The sequence below is a fragment of the Bos taurus genome, chromosome 22 (assembly GCF_002263795.3).
Source record: "Bos taurus isolate L1 Dominette 01449 registration number 42190680 breed Hereford chromosome 22, ARS-UCD2.0, whole genome shotgun sequence".
In the NCBI taxonomy this organism is placed as follows: Eukaryota; Metazoa; Chordata; class Mammalia; order Artiodactyla; family Bovidae; genus Bos; species Bos taurus.
The window spans coordinates 17,918,802-17,943,027 of NC_037349.1; the positions used below are offsets into that span (position 1 = coordinate 17,918,802).

Here is a 24,226-nt window from a genome sequence, read left to right on the forward strand (position 1 = left end):
GGAAGGAAATGAATTTGGAGGCTGTAAGTGCACCGAGGTCATAAAAGAGAGACTAGCCAATGAGCTGGTCTGTTTGGTTGGCAACATTTACAACAGGGAGTGATTTCTCATGAAGTCCCTATAACTCAGGTCAGCCTGCACTGGTCACCATATCCCACGTGGCACCCATCGGGTGAGCTTAGGTGGCCCTTTCTGAACACTCTACCTGGTCTCACTCCCAGAGGGGCTCACTCATCACGTGCCTCAGCTCTGAGAGCACTGAATTGCTGCTCCTAAGTTTCTAGGAGGCTGCTTTTAGGTTCCCGTGAAACACAGCACTCTCATTTCCATCAATGCCCTGGGGCTACCTGGAACTGGGCCATGGGGGTCCTGCCCTGAGGACCTACAGTCCCCAAAGAAGTCTGACGAGACACGGCTGAAGAAGAGGCACACCAGCATTTCCGGGGCCTTCTGCCACCAGCGCCAGCATTCAGGGTCTTGGGGCAAAACAGATACCCTGAAACGCTGGCCACGTGGAAATAATAAGATCAAAGTGTATGCGAACTTCATAAAACTTTTATTGGTGTATTTATCATGCCAACATTATTTTTTTTATTTAAAATTCAAATTCCATTTGAAAAGGAGAAACAAAAGATCCTTGGGATCCCAGGCTGCTCTTGGAGGAGCCTCCACACTCACGAGAAAGCACGCACACCCTACAGCTACAGGATTTGATCACTCAGAGTTGCATTCTGGGAAGCTCCTCCTAGAGAGCCCTGGCAGGATGCCTTTCACTGGTAGCAGGGAAACAACAACAACAAAACAACTGCATCCTAAGACTTCTCAGCACATCTTTGGCTTCGAAACTATTGACCCTGAAGGATCCATTACCACCCAACCTAGAATATATGTGTATATATATATTCCCACTGAAAAAAAGATGACTGTTCTTGTTGCTGGCTGTCTCACCAGACCCTTAGGATGGCCTTGGCGCACTGGGCTCCCCTCCTCAGCAGGATCCTGTGGGTTCTGGCCGTGGGCAGTCAGCCCTTCAGGAGCGTTTGGACTTGCTGCATGTCGGGCACAGGAGCTGACCCATGGTGACAATGTACGCCCGGCCACCCAGCTGCTGCTCGCAGCCCTCGCACACGAAGTGCTTTCGGTGCCAGGCCAGGTCTTCCACACGCTGGTAGTCCTCTGAGAAGATTATCTGGGGAGGGGAGCAGAAGACACGTACAACTCAGGTTCTATCTCGAGGAGACGGGGCATGTGAGATGGTGGTCCCTCCTCCCCCATTCTTGTTTTGTCCTTTAAATGCTTCAATGGAGAAATCTGACATAAGTATCAGGCAGTTAAGTATGGTATTTGATGAAGATCATGGTTGCATCTTAGCATCTCGGATGCAAAAAAAAAAAAAACAAAAAAACACACAACCCTCCGCTATTGGCAGGTTTTATGAATCTGGCATCTGTGATGCTCTGTGGGTCAAATCCAAAGCCCAGTTGTGCTCTGAGCTGGTGAAGACCGCCTCACTACAGCCAAGTGGCCAATGGCCAGTCTGCAAGATGAGGCACACCCAGCGTTACTTGGGCTTGGAACAAAGTAAACTTTGGAACATCTGTGCGATCTGATGAGGAGCCAGAGAGCGGAACAGCAAACTGGTTAAATGTGACTTCTCATCTCGAGGTCAAACAGGGATCAGGTGTGAATGTTCATTTACATACTTAACAGCTGCATGACTAGGGGCAAATTTCTCAACCTCCCTGTGCCTCAGTTTCCACATCTGTAGGATGGGGATATAAATACCACCCAGCCCAGGGGTTGTGTTCCAAGGGTTGATGCAGATGGAGTACTTGGAATGGTAATGGAGATAAAGTCAAGGCTGTGTGATTAGCACTGACCCCTCTGAGCTACACTTTTCTCAGATGTCAAATGGAGATAGTGAATCCTTCCCCTTAAAGGGCTGTTGTAAGATGTAAACGGCACATCACGGAAAAGTCTACAGCACATTAGGACGAGGAGGGGTTACCGTGAGCATACTGTGGTCCTTAAAATGTAAGCTGGGGCCTAGGCCTGCTCACAGCCCTTTTCCCTTCTTAATGCTCTTGCTCACACAGTTGCAATGTAGGAGGATTACAGGGTCTTAACTTCTCACAGTGTTGGAGAAGACTCTTGAGAGTCCCTTGGACTGCAAGGAGATCCAACCAGTCCATTCTAAAGAAGATCAGTCCTGGGTGTTCATTGGAAGGACTGATGCTAAAGCTGAAACTCCAGTACTTTGGCCACCTCATGCGAAGAGTTGACTCATTGGAAAAGACTCTGATGCTGGGAGGGATTGGGGGCAGGAGGAGAAGGGGACGACAGAGGATGAGATGGCTGGATGGTATCACTGGCTTGATGGACGTGAGTTTGAGTGAACTCCGGGAGTTGGTGATGGACAGGGAGGCCTGGCGTGCTGCGATTCATGGGGTCACAAAGAGTCGGAGACAACTGAGTGACTGAACTGAACTGAACTTCTCACAGAGAGCAACATGTGGAAGGTGGGAGGGGAAGATCCTAGCCCAAAGTGAAGAAGGCATTTCTAACCCTCATGTGTGGCAAAGGTGAAGGTAGCGAGTTTCCCGTCACCAAGGGCATGCAGACAGTAGTTGCTACTGCCTTAAATATTACTGTCACTATTCACACACCTATGAGTGCCTCTAGTCTAAACCCATATTGGAGAGCTGTGCCCCTTTCCTAGCATCTCTAACTGTTGGCTTGTGTTATGTTGATGCTACATGTTACAATAATACTGTTGTCTCATCGTGTATTACCTGATTCTAAGAGTCACGGCAGCTTCTATTTTTTTAGTCACTAGGTCGGGCTCACGCAAAGCATTTTCGGGCATGATCTCGTTTGTCCTCACAGCAACTGCATGGGGTGGGCACTGTTACCCTCCCATTTTGTAGGTGATAAAACTGTGACACAGGAGTTAGGGACCCATATGCAGAGCCAAGTGTGACTGTGTTCTGTCTGCCTCTGGGCGCACCCCATGATGTTCTGAGCACTCACTAAGTGCCGGGCCTCTTGCCTGGATAAGGATAAGATTTGACAGGTGCTCTGTGTCCCACTTATCCCAACAGACCTGGGGGCAGGAACTAATTTCTGCCCATTTTGCAGATGGGAAAACAGAGGCCGAGAGTGTGAAGGGGGCTCTGAGCCCCAGTTTTCCTACCTGTGGATCACATCATTGGCGAAACCACACCCTCCTGGGCCTCTGGGTCGTCTCCTGCAGTCAGAGGCACTCCTGCCCCACCGTCCACCCACACAGGTCCTCACCTCATCACAGCCGGAGCACCGGGGCCGCAGGCTCTCGCAGTAATGACGGCCACACCAGGGCGCCCCGTCCTTCCAGAAGTAGATGAGGTCCACCAGCGGCTCGGAGCACTTGGCGCACACGAAACAGGCAGGGTGCCACTGCTTGCTGTAGCCTGCCCTGTCTGAGTAGACCACAGGGCTGTCGGCGGGGGCCACGCCCTTGCAGAGCTCACAGACCTGGAAGGAAGGGTGGGGGCGGAGCCCCAGGACACAGGTCGTCAGGAGTGCATCATGACCCGGGTCCCAGTGTTAACTCCAGTCCACTGCTTCCTGAGTGATCTTGAGCAAGCTACGGTACCTCTCTGTCCTTCAGTTTTCTCACGTGCAACGTGGAATAATACTACTACCTACCTAGCAGGGAGTTGTGAGGACTGAAGTATTTGTTTAGGACAGTGATTCTCACACATTTTGTTCTCAGGGCCTTTAGACTCTTAAAAAATTATTGAGAACCTCCAAGAGTTTCTGTTCATATGGGTTAATAGCTCATGGTATTTACCATATGAGAAATCATAACTTAGGAAAAAGTTAAATAACTACTTATTAATTCATTAAAAATAGGAAACCAACAACATGTCAATATAAATATTTGTAATTATAAATAACTGTGTTTTCCAAAACAGGAACATTGAGTCAGAGTGTGGACTTGTTTACATTTTTGCAGACCTCTAATGACTGGCTCAGTAGAGAATTTCTCACTTCCTGTGACTGCTTTAGCTTTTCATCTTTTGCATTAAGGGGTTTTCTGAGGAATTGAAAAAGGCATTTTTAGATAGCCCTTCCAGATAATTGAACTATTTTTCTTTGCTATTAATCAAAATTTGACAAGTGGCAGTTTCTCAGAAGCAAGTTAATGCAGAGTCTGAAACCATACCAACCAGCCTTTCATCCCTGTTTTCAACATAGTAAAACCCACTGGTCCACTTGCACTTTGAATGAATCTTTTACCTGTGCAGGGTTTGCCTTTTAATAAACTTAAAATTTTAGAAGTTTTCGATTTGCAGAAAAAATTGTACAGCTAGTGCAGAGGATTCTTGCATCTTGCAGACCCCACACCCACCGTCCTGTTTGCTTGGCATCTTACATGAATATGGTGCACTTGTCACAATCAAGTAACCAGTACTGATATGTTATTATTAACTAAAGTCCAAACTTTCTCCAAATGTGCTTAGATTTTACCTAATGTCCCTTTCCTCTTCTGGGATCCCATCCAGGATCCTGCATTACGGATAGCGACCATGTCTCCTCAGGCTCCTCTGGGCTATGATAGTTTCTCAGACTTGCCTTGTTTTTAATAACCGTGGAGGGGTTCTGGTCAAATATTTGGTATTTACCACAGAGGTAAATGGCTGTTCTCATCACATCCTATCCAGACGGCATCCTCAATCTGTAAAATCTTTCCAGTTGTTCTGGAGTTCTCGCCCCCTCCCCAGAACTCCAGTGGTGAAGGTGATACTGGTTGTCATCTCCCAGGGGCAGGTGTATATCCAGTATTATGCGTGGGTGTTTTTACTCCTGCTGCTGCGGCTGCTAAGTCACTTTAGTTGTGTCCGATTCTGTGCGACCCCATAGACGGCAGCCCACCAGGCTCCCCCGTCCCTGGGATTCTCCAGGCAAGAGCACTGGAGTGGGTTGCCATTTCCTTCTCCAATGCATGAAAGTGAAAAGTGAAAGTGAAGTCGCTCAGTCGTGTCCGACCCTCAGCGAGCCCATGGACTGCAGCCATCCAGGCTCCTCTGTCCATGGGATTTTCCAGGCAAGAGCACTGGAGTGGGGTGCCATTGCCTTCTCCGTTTCACTCCTGACTGATACCCTTATGGAAACCCAAGAGAGTTACTTTCCCTTCTCGAGTTATTTTCCTTTTAGGGAGACCTGTATGTCCTGCTCCCTCCCTCCCCCTCCCCCTCACCCCCCAAACAGGGCAGAACCCAGGTTCACAGAGATTCAGTCACTGTCGAGTAGCAACCGTTGACAGGAAGCAAAGCTGGGATTTCAACACGGGCCCAGCCTGACCCCAAAGCCGAGGTTCTTTCTACTCCACTGGGTGGTCTTTCCATCAGTGCTGGCACAGCTGTGGCAAACACAGCTTCTGCCTGTTCTTGTAGGAACCATCAGCTTCAAATGCATCTTACGTTTGAACTCCAGTTTACTGGCATGTTTTTCTGCCCCCAAAGAATTCCATTTTTCACGAGCAGGCCTGTGTTACAGACTGAATGGTTCACCTCCCCCAATTAATATGTTGTAGCCCTAAAGTGTGACTGTATTTGGAGATAGGGCCTTTAAGGAGTTCATTAAGGTTAACTGAGGTCATTAGGGTGGGGTTCTAATCAGACAGGACTTGTGTCCTTAGAAGGAGAGAGACCAGAGATGGCTGGCTCCTTCTGCTGTTCTCTCTGGGTGTACTCACAGGGAAAGCCATGTGAGGAAACACTGAGAAGGGGGCCCTCTACAAGCCAGAATGAGGGGTCTCCCCAGAACCCAATCATGCCAGCACCTTGAGCTTGAACTTTTATCCTCCAGAACTGTAAAAACGCACATTTCTGTTGTTTAAGCCCCCTGGTCTATGATATTCTTTATGGCAGCCCGAGTTGACTAGTACAACATGTACTGTAAAAGCCTGTCTTAATTATCCTACTTTATTTTGAATTTCAAAAAGTTGTAGACATTTATTTTCTCTTTTGCCACAGAAAGTTCTTATGTGATATCACTGATTTTAACTCTTGGCCCATAACACCTAATTAATTGATTACCTGGCCTCTATAGAAATGCTTGTTGACGCATGGCTTGAAATGAACATACTGTCTTACTAAGCACTAATTATATGTCAGCCCAAATAGAGATATTTATTGTTTTGCTATGTAAAGATGAGTAGGCATATAGTCAAAGCCTAAACACTTTGTCTTATTTATATACTTTAATTGCATACTTAATATATTCTTTTAAATGAAGAAATACAATTAAAATGGTGATAATCAGGGAAAGAAAACCAAGTGACAAAATAAGCCCATGTACTGAGAGTGGTCCCTAAGCACAGCCGTGGCTGAGCGCGTGCCCAGATAGGAATGCGTTGGATTAATTAGTCCTGGCTGCCTGACGACGTGCCCTGGACCATACTGGATTTGTGGTTTCATTTACGCCCACAAGAATGATGTGTGTGAGTTCCTCCCCAGAGCGAAACCCTGTCCCTTTGCACATGACTGAGCCCCAGCTCACCTGGAACTCATCAGAGCCTGCCTGTGTATGCCTGCTCCGTCATGTCCAACTGTGCGACCCCACAGACGGTAGCCCGCCAGGCTTCTCTGTCCATGGGATTCTCCAGGCAAGAACACTGGAGTGGGTTGCCATTTCCTCCTCCAGGGGATCTTCCCCACCCAGGAATTGCACCTGCATTTCCTGCATTGGCAGGTGGATTCTTTACCACTGAGCCACCTGTGAAGCCTTATGGGAAAAACAGATAACGCATCCACATTCATTGATTGTCACATCTCTTAAGCATAGCTGCAAAGTGTCAGCTGTCTGGCGAGGGCTGTTTGAGAACCAAGTGAGTTTCCTATCCATCTGTCTTTCCATATTTCACAGAATGAAGTTTCCAGCCCCTGTTCTCCCACACAGAAGGGCTTTCTGGCCATCCATCATGCCTGGTCAGGTATCACCAGGCAACAGCAGTGGGGCTCCCAACTTCAAATTTCCAGCTGTTTTTCTAACACAGAGGTGGGAAAAGGAAGGGATGTAAATCACCTGGGTGTGCCTGGGGCGGGGTGGGCGGGGTGGGGGGAGTGGTGGTGCTGGCAGGTGCCTGCGACCCACAGAAGGAAGCAGGGGGATGTGAGGGGTGCCTCAGATAGGCAGAGAGGCAGTCTGGGGTGATCATGGGTGACTCTGAACTGTGGGTTGGGACCTCACTCTGGAGGTAATGGGGAGCCTGTGCTGGTTCTGGAAGCCAAGAGTGCCGAGTTCTGGTTCATGCCGTGGGAGAATTCTGGGAGCACTGTCTGAAAGGGCTCTGTCAGGGCCTCTTTGGGGAGTGTCTTTTCCCTCATTGTCCCCCAGCATTCCTGCTCTGCACCCCGTTACTACCAGTAGCCAGTCCTTTTTCTTTTAAGCCGATCCTTTTTAAAGAAAACAGCGTCACTGCCATTTTACGAAAACATGATATTTGATTAGTAAGTCCCGTCAACGTGCGTCAGGAACCAATTTCTTCTTGCCTCTGAACTGTTTTCCATGCCCCCTTCCCTGTGGTCTCAAAGGATTAGAGATCTGATAGTGTCCTGGTTCTATCAATCTGGCGGCCCCTCAGCCACCAGGGGCATCCTGGCAACCAGGAGTCCGAAGGCCCAGCCTGCCTGGGTCCCGTGATCCAGGGGCTGCCTTTCTTTCCATAAACTTATTCTATCATCCTCAGTACTGAGGATTACAGTTTCTAAACTGCAGTGAATGCTTGAGGGGGGAGGGGGCTAGCTGTGTGACCTTGGGCAAGTTAACCAACCTCTCTGTGCCTTAGTATTTTCCATCTGTCAAATGGAAAATACTACTAAAGATACTCAGAACATCATAGGCCTGGTACATGGATTAAGTGAGATCCTAGAATAACGAACTTTATAACGGTTCAGTACTAATTAGCTAAAATCTACTGTCATCCCTACCCAGCCCTATTTATAAAAAGCTGAGGCTTAGAGGAGCTAAATCCATTTCCTAAGATGACAACGATGTCTCAGGCAGGATCTGCTTCTGGTTTGGAGGCTTGGGTTCCTTTCAGTAGGACCAAGGGCATGTGGAGTGTGAGGAGGTCATTCCTCCCACCCGCGGGCTCTGTTGTTTTTCCATGTCTGTTCTCTCTATCTGTACAAGGCCAGAGAATTAAGTCAGGCGACTTCCATCCTGTCACTACCCCAGACTCGGCTACAACCAGTCCCTGGCTTGGCAGGCCTGCTCGTCTCCTTCTCCCATCGTACCCCCTCTAAGACCATGCTCTCCGGTTCCAGACAGGGAGGTACAGCACCTCCCCAACCCTGCAGGGTCTGATGAGTAGATCTGGGGGTGGGGAAGGAATTTGCAGACTCCTAGGGGATGCTGGGGTAATCAGGGGACCACAGTTCACGAACCACTGTCATAGAGCATTTAAACATGACCTTATATATATAAACTCAGCAAAAATGACATCACCAGTTAGGTTCAGTTGGCGCAAAAGTCAATTTGAATTCCTGGGATGCTCCAGTTCTATACTGTTCTGAAGAAAGCTCAATATAGTCATTCCCAGGCGATGTCCCCTCTGGAGGAGACAGCGTGGTCCAGTAGAAGTCCTTTGGGACTGGGTTAAAAGGAGCAGAGAAGAACATTGATCATTGGCATGTCAGTGGGTTCTCATTCAGACTTCCAACTGGCTATAATCAGAGCTTCCTCATGGGAATCCGTCCATGTACTGGTTGCCATGTGACCTAGTTTTCAGACTGTCGTCCCTTGGGGAGAGGAGCTGTCGCACAGACCTTTCTTTTCTTTTTTTTTTAATATTTATTTATTTGGTTACTCTGGGTCTTAGTTGCAGCATGTGGGATCTAGTTCCCTGACCAGGGATCAAACCCAGGCGCTCTGCACTGGGAGCATGGATTCTTAGCCCCCGGACCACCAGGGAAGTCCCCAGACCTGTCATAAGTAGAACATACGTGACATTTCTCCCGTGAACATCTCTTCACGCTGAAGGTTCGCCCTGTCCCTGTTCAAACGGTGAAAGCAAGGGTCTAAATGAGAGGCTTTTGTCTATCCCGTACTTCGGGTCTTTGTAAACACCTGCTTTGAGAAAGCGGAGGAGCATGCTAGGTTCAGTTGCCTCGAAAGCTCAGATCCTGTAGGGCTGGGTTCCGCCCACTGTGATGTGTGGAAATGATGCTGGCAGCTCTGTGGACCTTCCTCCCACCAGTGGGTGTCTGATTCCTTTGTTCACACGGGTCCTGCCTTAGTGACTCATTTCTGTAGAACCGAATGTGGCAGACTTGATGCTGTCGATTCCCGAGGCAGATCATAAAAGGCAGCTCAGCTTCCACCAACTCTTCTTTGTGAGTTTTGGTGGGGGCGGAGACGGGGGACTGGGAAAAAATCCTGAGGCCCCCTTTCTAGGGCAACTACGCAGAGAAAACACAGAGATAGAGGGAGAGGCCAAGGCCCCTGCTATGGTTCAGCCCCAGCCTTCTCCGTCTTCCCAGCATCATGGCCGGAGACAGGCTAGCCCGCTGAGCCCTACCCGAACTGCTTATTTGTGAGCAACACAGACATCAGTGCTCTGAGCTGCCGCATCCTGGGGTGGTTTGCTGCGTGGCCCTAGGTAACAGGTCCAGCTCATGCGGGCACGCAGAGTCATTCAGGCTTCCGAAGTGGAAGTAACCAACACACAGCGTTTCAGGAAACAGCAGGTCCAGGCCAGTGGCCCCAGGTCCCACGGCCAGAGAACTACCTCCAGGGATGAGACATGCTAGCCTTCAGAGACAAGTCTGCAGGCCCCGAGAACCTTGCAAACCAGCCACAGCCTCTCCGTCAGGGTGGCCAGCAGTTCTGTCCCAATCATGCCCTTCCCTTCTGGAAGGCTCTTATCCAAAGGTCTCCCCAGTCTAAACTCAGATTACCTCGTGAAAAGCTCACCACTATAACACAGTAAATATTAACACAAGGGCCTTGAATCCAGGCGCTGGCTTCCCTCCAACACAAATACTCAACAATTTATTCATAAACAGCATCTCCCCGTTTCCTCTTATGGCGATTACTCACTATCTTGGCTTTGCAACCTCGTGCATCCCAGAGTAGTTTGGTTCCCCGCCCCGTCTCTCTGCTCTTTCCTGGCCCGGTGTTGTGGCGGGCATCTTCCGCCCACTGTGCTCCGGGCCCCCACACCGGCATCTTCCCCGGCTCCTTCAGGTGCAGACTGCATGGGATGGTGCAGGCGCGGTGGTCAGGGTCCTGGGCTTTTGTACAGAGTCCCAGCATTGCTTCCTCTTGGGGGCACCTTGGATGACTCGGCTGCCTGTCTGAGCCTCGGTGTCCTCCTCTGTGACACAAGGCGGGCCCTGATGCTGGCAAGTACTTAGCCACCCCGTGCTTTGCCTCCCACGTCTTCTCAGCCCAGGTGCTTGGGGAGGGGGCGCTCTGCCAAGCGAGGTAGAATGTCAGGTGTGTAACCAAGTCTCCCTCACTGGTGGTCTGCTGAAGGGGGAGGTGGGAGCCACAAAGTCTTCTTAAATGCTACACTTGGAAGAGAGACTGTCAGCCTGGGGTGTTCTTGGTCCCCCTTTGACAAGCGTGTCCTTACAGAGGGAGAGTAGGGACAAGGTTCATGTGTGGCCATCTCCACTGCAGCAGCCTCACATGGTGCCCAGGCCCCCTGGGAGCTCTGGAAGTCGGGGAGCTCCCATTGTTTGGAGTCCGTGCGGGGTTTGGGGTGAGGCTGGCCCGCGTTCCAGTTCTGGCTTCAGCACTCACCAGTTAGACGACTAGCTAGGGGAGGGTCTATTTTGTCGAGTAATTCTTAGAATTGAATAAAACAGCCATGAGAAGCCCCTGGCGTGGTGCTTGGCACGACATAGGTCGTCAGTGAGTGGCAGACGACACCACCCTCCATGTCATCATTGTCACGGAGTAACCTCCAACAGGAAAATAAAAGCCCTGTTTTAGTCAATGGACTATTACGCGGCCCACTTCAAGGGGGGCAGGGCGGGGCAAGATACTTGTGAAGCCTTATGTGGCAACACGGAGAAGTATTTATAGTATCAAAAGTGGGATGAAAGGAATTTTCTGTGGAAAAGAAAATCTCCTTTAATGTCATTAAAATATCTCCGCCGTAAAGGAGGAGGCAGGCGGATGTGGAGGAGCCTGGTAACCATGGCAACTGGGAGGGCTGCCTCTTGGGCCTTTGACCCTCGGTCCTCAGCTCAGATGGGGCTCTTAGGCATGGGGTGGTGGTTTCAAGTGTGCAGAGAGAGACTGGCTCTCCTGCCAGCCCACAAGCCAAACATCTGCTCTGACCAAGCTTTGGAAGTCCCTTGCCCACAAATATGTCCCCGTCAGGCCTGGAGTTGGGCTGAGCTGCCAGCTGCTGTAAGTTTCCATCTGCGAGGCCGGCTCACGGGAGGGAGGGGACCCAGGCCTCCGGTCCCTCCTCTGTGCATTCTTGTGGGGAAACGGGGTCGGGGGAGGTCCACTGTCATTTGGGACCTGAGGAACACATCTTTACGACTTCCAGAAATGTCTTCGCTTCTTTCAGTCTGTTCTCCTTTTAATCTTCTCTGGGGCCGTGGCCTGGCCTGTGAGGCAGGAGCTGGGGGGCTCCTGGCAGGAATGAAAAATACGGAAGGGCGGAGATGACATTAAATGCTATGTCCTGGCTTGCTTGCTTCTTTCTTCGGTTACAAGTTTGGGGTGTAGAGAAGGGAGGAAATTCCTGGGCAGGATGACCATGCCCAGGAAATCTGTATATTTAATTTCTGAGAACATATCCAGTAGGCTCTGTAAACGCAGGGCAATGGTCTGGTAGAGCCGTTCACGGTCAGTGCGTCAAGGTCCGGTGTCTGTGGGATCCATCCAGGTGGGAGGGGTTTGGAGCTGGATGCGGGGCCCTGCCGTGCGGCTGTGGAGTAGTCCAGGCTGCTGGGGTGGGCAGCTTCCTGACCATGGGATGCTTCAAAGCCCCCAAGACCCCTGGGAACCCATGGCAGGTGGGATTGGAGTGGGGCAGACAAGCTCTTCCCTTGTTCCTGACTTGCCCCCAAATTCTTTGCTGTCTGGGCTGTGAGTCCACACATCGCCTCTCACCCCAACAAACAGAAGTCCCCGCGCCTTTGCTTTGTCCCCACTCTGCCGAGACCACCCAGGGCTAGTGACGCAGAAGGACCTGGGCTGGAATCTCACTAGCAAACCAGTTAACCTCTCCGTGCCTCAGACTCCACATCTGTAAAATGGGTATAACAACCCCACCCTCTCTCACTGGTTGTTTGGGTGATTCAAAGAGATGAATGAGACTGCTGTGCAATGCCAGCCCCCCTCCTCACTCCACGCACAACTCAGGGAGAGAGAGAGGGAGGCTGAATATTGGGGGGTTTACTTGGCCTCAGTGATTTAAAGGGCCTGCTTTCAGAGTGACAGCTGACAAGCTGGTACCTGGGATTTTCCTTTGTGACTTTTCCTCACGAAGAGGGCTGACTCTTATGGTCATTTCCCATGCTGCCACCTCTCCTAAGCACAGAGTCAGAGTGGCACTTCCAGGGACCCGCTGCTCCTGCCATGCCGCCGCTCTCCGGCTTCACCCAGCACTCAGCCCGTGGGCAGGGATTCCATACGGATGACTCCGAACAGGCTTTGGCAGGAATGCTCCTCTGGTCTGGTCAGTCTGGTGGAGGAAGGAGTCGGCAGTCCGACCCTGGGGTCACTGCGGTCCAGGCTCCTCCCAAGGTTTCCAAGGTAACAGGCTACCCAGCCTCAGGACGGAGCCGAGTGAGCGCCGGGGAGGACCACCGTGGGGTGCAGGCTGTGGAGGCTCTGAGGGTGGGGCTCCTGGCCTCTGGCTGCTGAGAGCAGAGTGTTGTGAGCTCCCGGCTGGGGCGATCAGGGCCGGGAGAGAGCGGGGGGCTGTATTATCTGCAAGTGTTCCCTGAACTCCCCGTGGGCAGTTCAAAGAATTCGAGAGTGCTGACAGTGTTCTCAAAGCTGGACGCCCGAAGCCGGGCAGGGGGAGGCCACACACGTCTAGAACACGCCCATGTTAGCATCTCACGGACCCTCATTGGCGATATCGTTTTGGCTGAGCTTATACATCAGGTCATTTTCAACCCTCTATAGCAGTGGTTCTCAAAGGGTGGCCCCCAGCCCAGCATTGGCATCAGACTGGAGACTTGTTGGAAATGCTGAGTCTTAGGCCCCACCTGCACCCACCAGTCTGGGGTGGGACCCAGCCCGCTGGATTTTAGCCAGGGTGCCAGGTGCTTTTAGACATTGCCATAGTCTTCTGAAGGCTCTGAGAAGTCCAGCCTGAAAGAAACCCTGATGTCCCCTTTACACGGCCATGTGGCCCTTTAATAGCTTCATATCCATGAGCTTTCTGGGCAATAAGCTTTGGGAAACAGGAAGATGGGCTTGGGGGCTGACAGAGGTTGGTTTGAACCCCACAGCCTCACCTCCTGTGGCTGGGAGCTCTACATCAGATGCTCCCTGCTTAGCACTGTCCTTGGTTCAGCAAAGGCCAGCAACAGCACTGACGCTCACCATCAGGATGACGAAGCGTGGTGTGTTACAGTCGTAGCTCCAGTGTACTGCATGTCACATGTCCTTCTTTTTGCCTCCTCTTTCACACATCACTGATTTGGAATGTCAGTTCTATGCTTCCTCCCTGTACCCAGGTTCTTAGGTTGAATGCCCCGATGGATTCTAGCCAAGTTCATTTCCCTCCTCAGGGGAGCTAAAGTCAGATTTGTGCCTGACATTTGGCTTTGGAGGCTGTCCTGCTGCCCTTTTATGAGAACAAGGGGAGCCCGGCACACAGGCCGGCCAGCACCCACGTCTCCTTGATATGCTGCCCCCTGGGTTGGGGCTGCCAGGGACACACAGTCTACAGCCTATTAGTTACCTTAATAGAATTTGCTCCCTGGCTTTGAGGAGATAAACACTGAGTTAAATACAGATAACAGGCAGGGTTCTATAGTCAGCATAACACAGTAGAAAGAGTATCAGATCCGGAGTCTGACCACCCCACTCTCCCCCAGAAACGATGGGGCCTCAGACAAGCTACCTATTTTCTCTGAATCCCTGAGTCCTCACCTGCAACACATGTGTGCAAAGAGTCATGTCTGACTCTTTGCAATGTCGTGGACTATAGCCCACCAGGCTCCTCTGTCCATGGGATTCTCCAGGCAAGAATACTGGAGTGGGTTGCCATGCCCTCCTCCAGGGGATCTTCCTGACCCAGGGATTGAACCCGCCTCTCTTGCCTCTCCTACATTGGCAGGTGGAGTCTTCACCACTTGCGACACCTGGGAAGTCCCACCTATAATACAGGGTTGTGAAATCCACCCACCAGGTAACGGTCTGCATTAATCCGAGACCTGAAAGTGGTGAACGTAGCATGTAGCACACAGAAGATGATCAAGGCATGTAAACTTGAAATCTCATTGTCCTCTCAAGCAAAACAGCCACCCAAGTGGTCCCCATCTTTAGAGGATCAATTTAGTTTCAACATTCATTCATTCATGCATCACATAATTATCAAGCACCTTCTCTGTATATTATATCAGTGGTACCTGCTGCAGAGATGGGGTGGTTTGATTTGTAGCCCTCAGTTACAGAGACAGACAAGACAGGACCTCAGTGTCTAGAGGGGGTAACGGATGTGAGTCCAGTAGTGACACAATTAGTTATCTAATGAAGATCAGGTTTAGGAAAAGGAAGGGGCTATGGTGCTGGAGAAGACTCTTGAGAGTCCCTTGGACTGCAAGGAGATCAAACCAGTTAATCCTAAAGGAAATAAATCCTGAATATTCATTGGAAGGACTGATGCTGAAGCTCCAATACTTTGGCCACCTGATGCGAAGAACGGACTCATTGGAAAAGACCCTGATGCTGGGAAAGATAGAGGGGAGGAGGAAGATGGGGAGACAGAGGATGAGATGGTTGGGTGGCATCATCGACTCAATGGACACGAATTTGAACAAACTCTGGGAGACAGTGAAGGACAGGGAAGTCTGGCGTGCTGCAGTCCATGGGGTTACAAAGAGCTGGACACGACTTAGCGACTGAACAACAACTATAAGGGAAGGAAAAGTCTGTCTTCCCTAACCAGCTCAACCCACCACTATCACCTTCCTGTGCATTCCCTATTTACTGTCTGGTCTTGTTTAAATGCTTCTAAAGTGTCAGAGCCATTTCCTAGAGCTGGCTGTTGCCAAGGACCTGGGATCTTAGGCTGCCTCTGCCCTACTTCCACGCTGTCCAAACATGTGGAATCCAGGATGAAATACGTTCTCAGATCAGCATTTCTCTCCTGGGAATGGCAACTGGGAGATGTCACAGACTTAAAGAAGCTGCCTTCCAATTTGGAATTCCACAGTACTTAGTTGTTAAGAGGCGATGGCTACTGGAGGGTGGATAGAGAGCAGGGCTGGGTAGGGGGCTGGTGTCTGAAAACATGGTCACTGCATGTAATTTTTAAAAATCAATTCCTGGGGTGTGAATTCTTCCTGAGAAACAGGTCTTTTCAACACCAGCACTAATTTGTGCTAAGGAAAATTAGTTTCATTCTTTTGTCTTCAAGTTCATCGGATGGCAATCCCAAATGAATGTGCCCATGGGGTGGGCGTTGGAAATGCAGGGCGCAGGTTTCAGATAGCAAGTGTGAGTTACAGAGAAGAGAAACCCCTTCTTGATGTAGTGACAGCATCATTTGGGTGGGCATTTCCCTGGGGTTCCTGGCTCACGTGGGTGACTCTTGCCTGTTGCCAGCAAGGCAGGTGATTTGCTTGATGGATTGGGACTCATATTTCCAAATGTCACGTAGAGTCACAGGGCCTCTTGACTGATGGGGGTTGGGGTTGGGGGTCCCATGAAACTTAGCAGATAGCCCCACGTGGCCCCCAGTCTCAAGCCCACCACTGTTCTCTATGGCCCTTGGAGTAAAGTCCTAAGTCTATGACATCCCAGTATGGGGACAGGGTCCTCTGCTTGTTTAATTTCCTGGATCTCAGCAGACAGTACAGGCTAATGGATCCTTGAGTGATGGATGGATGGAGTGCATGACTCTTCAGGAAATGTGCCTCTGCTGATCTTGCCAGCCCCCCAGTACCACACCATCAGCCACCTGGCACTTCATTCAGTCCTTTGACTGTGCTGTGCTCTGAGACTCTCACCTCTTTTAGGGCATGCTCACCTCTTGAAGGCAACACAGGCATCCCCTGAAGAGCCCAAAGGCCTGGGGGACTCCTAGTGACTCTTGCAAGGCCAGAGGGGGCCTCCCCTCCTCCCCCAAGCCCACCCTCACCATTGAGCAAGGAGAGATGCCCTTTCTCTGAGCTGGTGGGGTCTGCTTGTCTGTGACCGCCTCTGGACCATGACCATAGATGGATGCAGGAATGAAGGAACAGGGCCTGGAGCTGGGGCCCTAACCCTGCAGCCCTGACCTGGGCATTTTCATCCAGACTGGAGGCATGAATGGATGGATGGACGGAGGGGTGGGAGAGACTTACGTATTCCTTGGACGGGTCACCGATGCTGCCGTTGGTGGTCGGGGGCGCGGTCTCGGCTCCCTCAGGCTTCTCCTGCTGCTTCCCCTCCTCCTTGGGCAAGCCGCCCTGCCCGGGGAGGGCCACCTCGCCCACACCTAGGGCCTCACTCTTATATTGCTTCACAAACTCTTCCATCACTTTCAGCTCGTTCTCCAAAAGTCCGCGGCAGCGAGAGGGGTCCTGGTCGTAGATGGGGAGCTGGTGCATGAGCTGGCGCCGGCGGTAGAGGGCGCCCTCGGTGCCGGTCACCGGCTGCTTCTCCTTGGGGATGAGCTCCATGTACTGCAGGCCCTGGGGAGGGGGAGACCCAGCACCGTGATTCCCATGCACCCGGGCATGGGAGATCTGAGCCCTGGCAAGACCTGTGGTTTCCTGCAGGTTTCTGGAAAACCCAAGGATTAGTCTCAAGGAAGAAAAGGGGTGAATCTTTGGGGAACACCCAAGGGAGGCCTGAACAAGCTTCCACTCTCCCCCAAGTCGTAACCACAGCTTCACATGCTTGATGAGAATGGGATAATTTCAGTAGACTTTCATTTTAGATCTGCCGGCTCTGCAACATGGATTTTGTTTCCTTAAAAACTGAAGATTTTTACCTCGTTTACCTCATGGCAATGCTTCTCATTAAAAAAAAAAAATCTCATTTAAAATCGCTTTTCTTAGCAAAGTATAATTAAATCCTTATAGGCAGAAGGCATTTCATGGTTTATTAATTTTAAAATATGCAAAGGCCCCTTCTAATAGTAGAATCGACAAGGTCTCAGGTCAATAACATTTCCACACTGATACGGCTGGGATAGATGGTAGACCATCTGACTATAAATATGGCCATGGATAACCGTCCGATTGGCCTTTCATTAGTTTGCTGGCTTGGTTTTCTTTAAAATGAGTAGAAATCTTACACTCAGGTGGGTCCCAGGTATGGGGAGATAAAGGTCAAGGCCACACAGCTTGAGAAAGTGTGAAATGCAAATTGTTTATACTCTGCTACTGTTTCCCACCTCTGTGCCCAACCCTGACCCTAACCCTTCCGCCGGATGGCCTGATGCCCATGGCCCGTGGCTGCTGCCTTCTGTGGAAGCATTGACTGGTGCCAGGATGCCCAGGCCCTGGATTTCTGTGTGGCTCCCACCTTCTAGGGCCTGCACCCCTCCCTGCTTGACTTTATAAATCAACCCTGTGGTTGAGACCGTGTGTGTGACCTGCAGAGCTAAGGGGTGCCTGGCTGGCATCCTGGAGACAGAGACCTACTTTTCCTGTTGCAGCTTAAAGCCCCAGCTGGGTACCAGCTCTCTGCCTTTGCACTGACAAGGCCCCAGCCTCTGGTTGCTGCTGGTGTGTGTTTTGTGATCCTGGCTGGCTTGAGGCCTATGCTACCACTCCCTACTCACTCACACATGGCAGACATTAATAGTCAACCCCAATGAGGGTGTCAGAACCCACCTCAGCATAGCTCTCAGACAGTTGCCATCATTGGCATGGACTTGGGAAGGGGGCGATGGAAAGAGAGATTGGGTCAGAATCAGCAATCTCTCTAGGAAGCCAACCAAGGTCATGTTCCCAAAACCTTTAGCAAGAGGCCTTTTCTCAGATCAGTTGGGAAGACTGCTTTAGGTCCTAAACCAATCTTTGGTGTAAGACTGGATGACTTTTCTGAATCATTTGGTGCTTTGCCCTCTGGTGGAGAATTCTTGGGGAAGAGGTTCCCAGAATCAGGCTTTACCAGGAGACAAATCAAAGATCAGAGAGAAAAGTGGAGGATAAAGGTGCTCTTTCCCAGGGTTGGGCAGGAGGAGACACACGGACTCTGAGGTCAGAAGGCCCAGTCCCGATTTTGCTTTTCCTGATCTTCTCCAGCTGTCAGACAAGGACAGTAAATGGGCTTCACATTCCATGCAAATCCTGGTCAGTCCTGGCAGCCTAGAGTGCGGTGTTGAGAAGGATGCTGAGGTCCAATAGGGCTCAGTGGGAAACGGATCAGTGGGAGGCTGAGCAGTGGTGTCTGCCCTCGGTTCAGGGGCAGACGATGCACACGAGACTGCCAGGCCTGCATGGACTCCCCCCCAGGCTCTGTTTGCTCCTCTGTAAAATGCGAGCAGTAATGCACCCCCTCCCCCAGATGGCTCAGATGGTAAGGAATCCGCCTGCCAATGCTGGAGACCCGGGTTCTTCTATCCCTGGGTCGGGAAGATCCCCTGGAGTAGGAAATGGCAACCCACTTCAGTATCCTTGCCTGGGAAATCTTGTGGACAGAGGACCCTGGCGGGCCACAGTCCATGGGGTTGCAAAGAGTCAGACACAACTGAGCGACTAACACTTTCCGTGCATGTATAGCTCTTAGCATAGCGCCTGGCTCACAGTATGTACTCAATAAATACTAGCAATTAGGTTTATCATGACTTTAGTCTTTAAAAGCTCAAGCATTTCTCTGGTTTTTATTCTGGTTGGGAAGGGTGATAAAGAGCAAGATTCAGGCCATTTCCAAAATGTAATCTGTCCCAATCACTTGGTAATTTAAGGAAAAGTCGGAAGGGTGAGTGGGAGGAAAGTCATCCAATCTCAGAAATGCGACTTGCTCAGGCAGGCCAGACACAGGGCAGACAGAAGGGCCTTTATCCCGTGCGGTTTTATGAGCCGGCATTAATCACGGCCCGACGATGCCTTCCTCTGATTAGGCTGGGGCCGAAGCATTTGAGGTTTTCACCAGCCAGTTCCTGTCGCCCACAGCCGGCTCTTTTATGAGCTTCTTGCTTTAGTTTCCACTAACATCTTGAAGACCCAGTGATGGTTCACCCAGGCCCAGGCGCTGGAGGCAGATCTGTTTTCGGAACCACCGGAACCCGGCACTGCTGTTGTTCAGTGCCTCCCTCTGTGGCCCCCGACCTGCCCCTGCCTACCCCCGCATGCTGGCAAAGGGCAGTGAACCATTCTGTGTCCCCTCACAGGTAAACTGACCTCTACCTCACCGGGTGGCTAAGCTCAGGCACCTCATGCATGCTGAAATGTTCTTTGAAAGTATGCTTCTCAAAAAGCAAAGCTTAAAAAAACAAAACAAAACTTTGTCTCTCTTTGCTTTATCTAGAAGGGATTTCTGCACCCCTCCTCCCTTAAACTCCAGGCTTGAACCTTCTATGGTAAAGAATCAAGGTTTGTTTTGGGGTTCTGTTGGGTGGTTTGGATTGCAGGACAATCTGTGGGCTCACTGTGCCTGGTGAGATGGTTCTCAGGCCACAGGAGGCTGTGCACACGAGAGCTTTGTTTGGCCATCACGCACTTGGGTGTCAGTTGCCACAGAGGTTCCTGATATTTATTCTCAATTCCTGCACTTCTGTTTGTGGGCCAGTCACAAGGGTTTTTACGGAGCAGATCCAGCCCGCTCACTGACCACACGTGGGTCACTGGCTGGGAGGTCACGTGGGCACAAACACTCATCAAGCCCGCTGCACGCTCTGCGCGGTGTGAGGCGAAGGATGCACCATGCACAGGACACGTGTGTGCATGCTCTGGGTGATAATGAAGCACAGGCTTGCATGAGGCAAGGACAGCTTGAAATAAGAGCTTCTAAGGATATACCTATGGCTGTTCATGTTGAGGTTTGACAGAAACAGCAAAATTCTGTAAAGCAATTATCCCTAAATAAAAAATAAATAAAAGAGCTTCTAAGGAGACCATGGAGAATGGAGAGAGAAAATTCTAGTGGGATGAGTGACGTCAACTGTAGGTGGGGTAGTGTGGTGAGGCCCGTCTGAGGCTTGATTGACAGAAGGACCCAGCTATACAGAGAGCCAGGAAAGGATGTTTCAAGTAGAGGAAACAGCATGTGCAAACCCTGAGGAGGGCAAGAGCCTAGAGTGGTCCAGGGCAGGAAGGCAGGAGGTCAGCGCACTGCCCGGTACTGAGTGAGGGTGCAAGGCAGGAGCTGCGGGAGGAGCCTGCAGGGCCAGGGCCGCACAGGACTGGAAAGGCACTTCTTTTCTCCCAGGAGGGATGGGATTCAATAGCAGGTCTGCATTGCTAACCTTGTAGGGCTTTTTAAAATCTCATTAACCTGTAGAAATCACCTAGGTCCTTGCTATTTCAGATGTGGTCTAGGAGCTGGCAGCCTCAGCATGACCTGGGAGCTTGGCACGCCATCCCTGAGCCTGCTGGATGTGTTTCTGCAAGCTCTCCAGATAGTTTCTGCACTTGTGGAAATTTGAGGGGCACTAGTCCACTGCTCTGGGTCTTGAAGGGGCCTGCATGGGATGCTACCTGGGGCTTCATTTAAATTCTCATGTCTCATGATTCTGACCCTGCTGTCTGGAGCTTCCCAACTTAATTGTCTGGGGTAAGGCTTGTTCACGGGGACCTTCCTTGGGTCCTTTTAGTTGGAAGCTGAAGGGGGGTGACTTGTGCAAATCACCTGCTCTCTCTAGGCTTTGTCCTTCTCTGGGTGCCATTTCCCCAGAGTTATGTAAAGTAAACTGGCATAACTCCCTTCTAAGCCCAGGAGTTAGGGAGAAGAGAGGAGGGTTCCTGTGTTCTCCCCTAGGCTTGCAAAAGGCACATCCCAGATCACTTTGAGGGAAAATGAACAACTTGCGGATGAAGAAAAGCACTCTGAGAATTCTGAAGGATAAAGCATCCTCTATTCAGAAGCAGAGAGCCCAAAGGGAACCATAAGCAACTGTGTACTGCAGCTGGAATTCCCATGAACACCTCTACCCATTTCATGGATGAGGAAAAATGAGGCCCAGATAGTTTTCACTTCAAGATCCCAGAGGTAGGAGCAGCTATGAAACCATAGCTATTCCTACCATTCTTATAACCTTGCACCTGTGTTCCCTTGTCTTTGACATTCAGGAACCCATGGCATGACTCCTATTTACAAGAGAAGGGAAATAACCACTTGGTTGCAGGAAGCTGCCTTACCAGTTTCTGGGTGACTCCAGGGGGAGCCCACTCGTAGGTGATGGTGTCAAAGGTGGGATCTTTCCCTGTGGCAATGGGGTTGGTCATGATCATCCGGTTCCTCTTGTAAATCCGGATGCCGTCCCCGCCTTTCACCCGGGCTGTGAGTGTGGAATACTTGGAGTCCATCAGCAAGCGGCCAATTTTCCGATCGTCTTCCAGGTCAGAGCTCAAGCAGTGGTCCTCTTGGCTGCATTTGCATGACTTGCATATTTTCCTGAGGGGTGGGATGGGGACAAGTGAGATCAACCTCCAGAAAAGAGAGGCAGAGTCTCCCGCTGGCAGCATCTATGCTTTGGAAAGCAAGCGCAAAGTTTAACTTTAGTAACTTGAAAAGGTTAGCAGCAGACAAATGGTAACTGGAGACCAAAAGGCCTTTGGAATCAGCACCTCAATCTGTCTCTGGGGAATTTGGTATGACTTTTGTTGGTAAAAAGAACAGCACAATTTTTCTCTTGAGAAATTTTCCACCACATTGGGGTGGCAAAGGCTGGTTCATCATTAGAGATGTTCTAGGTCAGGAATCTTCACAGCCTGTGGGCTGAACCTGGCCCACAACTTGCTTCTGTAAATAAAGTTTTATTGGAACACAGCCATGCCTATTCATTTACTGTGGTCTGTGGCTGCGTTTGGGTGGCAGCAGCAAGTGAGTAATTACAAAAGAGATCAGAGGCCTGCAGAGCCTAAAATATCTGCTATCTGGCTCTTTATTTTAAAAAGTCTGCTGATTCTTGCTGTAAAGAATTATTGAAATTGTCTCCCAAGATTCATGAGTCTCAGAGCTTCAGCAATTTGTAAACACTTTAGCACTCATCCTGAAGTTAAAATACAGCTGGAAGTTTTCTTCAAGAAACTGGTGGACAGGACTTGGGGGGAAAGAGGATGAGCCTAAACCCCTCGGGCTGGAGAGATTGACATCTATTGGCAAGGCTTCGTCTTGGGGTTGGAAGAAGAAAAGCGTCCTGGGGAGGCTTCATAGGCTGACTTGAAAGCCTGATGCTTCCCTCTGACAATTAAAAACAAAAGCAGTTGGCAGCTTTGTGTCATGCTGTTAAGGTTTAGCTATCCAGAATTCCCAGAGTGAGAGGAAAAGCGCTCCCCTCCCTTCCTGGCCGGGTCCCCTTAGGCAGGCTCCATCTCAGATGCCGGAACACACGCGATGTAGAGCTTGTTAGGTCAAGTGAGCTGCATCACAACCTCGGTGGGGCGGGGCGGGGCTCAGTGGGGAGATGTCAGGGCAGTTGCCTGAGCGCTTCACAGCCAGGCGTGCTCAGAGGAAGCCTCCCTTTCTCTTCGAAATGCAGGAGATTGATGTATTTAATCAGTTAGCACAAATTTTGATTGTGGGGCTCTGGGAAGCTTACCTTGATGCTCTACATCAGCATCTGACTGCAACCACGGTCAGAACTGTCCCCAGGGGGCATTTGGCAATATCTGGAGACACTTTTTTTTTTTTTTAATTATTGGAGTATAGTTAATTTACACTGTTGTGTTTCTGCTGTATGGCAAAGTGAATCAGTTATACATATGGATGGGCATATATCCACTCTCTCTTTTTTTTTTTAAAGATTCTTTTAGATTCTTTTCTCATATAGGCCATTACAGAGTACTGAGTAGAGTTCCCTGTGCTATACAGCAGGTTCTTATTAGTTATTTATTTTATACATCATAGTGTGTATATATCAGTCCTAGTATCCCAATTTATCCCTCCCCCAACCTTATCCCCAGGTAATCATAGTTTGTTTTCTACATCCGTGACTCTATTTCTGTTTTGTAAATAAGTTCATTTGTACCTTTTTCTTTAGGTTCCACATATAAGCAACATCATATGATATTTGCCTTTCTCTGTCTGGTTTACTTCATTCAGTACAACAATCTCTAGGTCCGTCCATGTTGCTGCAGATGGCATTATTTTGTTCTTTTTTATGGCTGAGCATGGAGACATTCTGGAGAAGGAAATGGTAACCCACTCCAGTGTTCTTGCCTGGAGAATCCTGTGGACAGAGGAGCCTGGCAGGCTACAGCCCATGGGGTCGGAAGAGTCAGACATGACTCAGCGACTAAACCATGGAGACATTTTTGATTGTCCCACTGGGGGGCTCTGGTGTCTGGGTTACTGCTAAACATCTTACAATACACAGGACAGCTCCCTCCACAGCAGACAACCATCCAGCCCCTACTGTTGGTAGTGCTGAGGTGGAGAACCCCTAGCCTGATATGAAGAGAAGGAGGCCCCATCGCAGCCTTCAAGGAGACTGCAGTGGGGATGGGAGAGAGAGAGAAGATCAGGTGGAAACTGTAACGTAAGGTAGAATCAGGTTGGGCCATGCAAGTTGCATACACTCTGAGGTGGTTCTGCTGCCTGGACCAGTTCCCTCGAGAAGTCAGGATGTGGCACATGGAAAAGTGCTCATCGGTGATGAGTTTGGAGGACAGTGGGCTATAGAAGGTTAAACACATTTCTTCAGTGCAAGGCTTGCTTCTTGTTTTTAACGCACGGTGTGCAGTGTGGTGTTCAGGAGAAGAGAAGGAAGCCTTTTAAGCATTATTTGGGGAGAAGCTTCCAGTTTGCATTCAGTGGGCTGCCATTTCAGTCAGTTCAGTTCAGTCACTCAGTCATGCCCGACTCTTTGCGACCCCATGGACTGTAGCATGCCAGGCTTCCCTGTTCATCACCAACTCCTGGACCTTGCTCAGAC

General features: G+C 50.3%; 1 protein-coding gene across 1 annotated transcript in view; it reads right to left on the reverse strand.

Moving 5' to 3' along the window:
- Positions 1–537: 537 nt before the first annotated feature.
- The window catches only part of LMCD1 (LIM and cysteine rich domains 1), a 57,017-nt gene continuing 33,328 nt past the window's right edge, over positions 538–24,226 (reverse strand). The window contains 4 exon segments of the mRNA NM_001076222.2: positions 538–1,189; positions 3,298–3,513; positions 16,542–16,871; positions 21,489–21,744. Coding sequence (NP_001069690.1) covers positions 1,031–1,189; positions 3,298–3,513; positions 16,542–16,871; positions 21,489–21,744 — 961 coding nt within the window. The 3' untranslated portion in view covers positions 538–1,030.